Source organism: Antedon mediterranea, chromosome 1, assembly GCF_964355755.1.
Source record: "Antedon mediterranea chromosome 1, ecAntMedi1.1, whole genome shotgun sequence".
NCBI classification, from domain to species: domain Eukaryota; kingdom Metazoa; phylum Echinodermata; class Crinoidea; order Comatulida; family Antedonidae; genus Antedon; species Antedon mediterranea.
The window spans coordinates 26124121-26125465 of record NC_092670.1 but is presented as its reverse complement, the minus strand read 5'-3'; the positions used below and the strand labels follow the sequence as shown (position 1 = coordinate 26125465).

Sequence of the window (1345 nt, the reverse complement as noted above, 5' to 3'; positions counted from 1 at the left end):
AGTTTTGGAACCCTTAGGACTAGTAGAATTCATTGCAACGGGGGGCCAATTTTGGCCGCCATCTTGGATTTCAAAATGGCCCCCATTTTTTACTCATAACTGATAGTAGGCCTCTACTATACTACTACTACTGCGTCGAACTTGCTCGGATTCTTTTGACTACACCTTTCCAGCCGTCTCTGTTCATCATTGTTCCTGGTAGCTCTTCGATTGTATGGCCGGAGTCTGCTACTAATTGGTCAATGAATAATTTTGGGGGCCTGCCTGGTCTTCTTGCCCCATGTGTTGGCATCCAGAGCATATAGTTCGCTTATTAGTTCACTTTTGTTGCGGAGTGTCCAACAAAGCGGACTCTTCTTTCTTTGATGACATCGGTGATCTTGCGACGATTTCCATATAGCTGAGCGTTCGAGAGGTGCTCTTGCCACGAAACGTTAAGAACGGCTCGTAGCATCCTAGTATTTTCCGTTCCGTTCAGAGTGTTTTCAAGTTTCTTAGTTAGGGTCCATGTCGATGAACCGTAGAGGAGGACAGTCTCGACTGTGGTCTTAAAGAAATGTTTCTTCATGTTGTTTGAGATGTTTGATTTCCATACGACAGTCAGGCGTTTGAGAGCTGACCAGGCTTTGCTGATACGTATATCTACGTCTTTTGTTGTTGAGGCAATGTTGCTGCCAAGATAGGTGAAAAGCTGGTCGACTTGTTTGAGAGCGTATCCGGAGCTAGTTTTAATTTGACCTTGACAGTTTACGCTCATACTTTCTGTCTTTTTGACATTTCTGTAGAGGCCAATTGAGGATGCAGCTTTTTTAAGGGCGTGTATGAGGGTTGTTTCTCCAGCGATCGTGTTCGACAACAGGGCTAGATCGTCAGCATAATCAGCGTCAGTTACCAATGTCGCAGTGAATCTCTTACAGATTCTTGGCTTCAGTGTTAAGCCGTGTCTCAATCCATGTATTCTGTTCAAGAGCATGAGATTGTAGATCTTGGCAGCAATGGAGGTGAGAGTTATTCCTCTGTAGTTTTCGGCCTTTGCAAGATCTCCTTCTTTTTTTGGAAATGGTAGTATGCAACCTCTTGTCCAGTAATGAATAGGTCTTTGTTCATAGACCTCATTGCAACACTTCAAGAGTACGTTGTTAAAGTGTTTCGTTTTTCACACTTCAGGAGGAATCTTATCAAGTCCTGGGGATTTTCCTTTTTCATTTTTGAGAGCGCTTTGTTTAACTCTTCGTCGTTAAAAGAACCGATTTTGATTCAGTCTTTGCTGGAAGTAGCTCAATGGTTTCCACATTGGTTATTTTAGGTATGTTGCCAAGAAGGTTCTCGAAGTGGGTTTTCTATT

The 1345-nt window shown here is 43.0% G+C and overlaps 1 protein-coding gene across 1 annotated transcript; it reads right to left on the bottom strand.

The window, feature by feature from the left end:
• Positions 1–313: 313 nt before the first annotated feature.
• LOC140043475 (uncharacterized) lies at positions 314–973 on the bottom strand. Its single transcript, XM_072087994.1, has one exon. It carries the CDS (start codon positions 971–973, stop codon positions 314–316), a length of 660 nt encoding a protein of 219 aa, XP_071944095.1.
• Positions 974–1345: the final 372 nt, after the last annotated feature.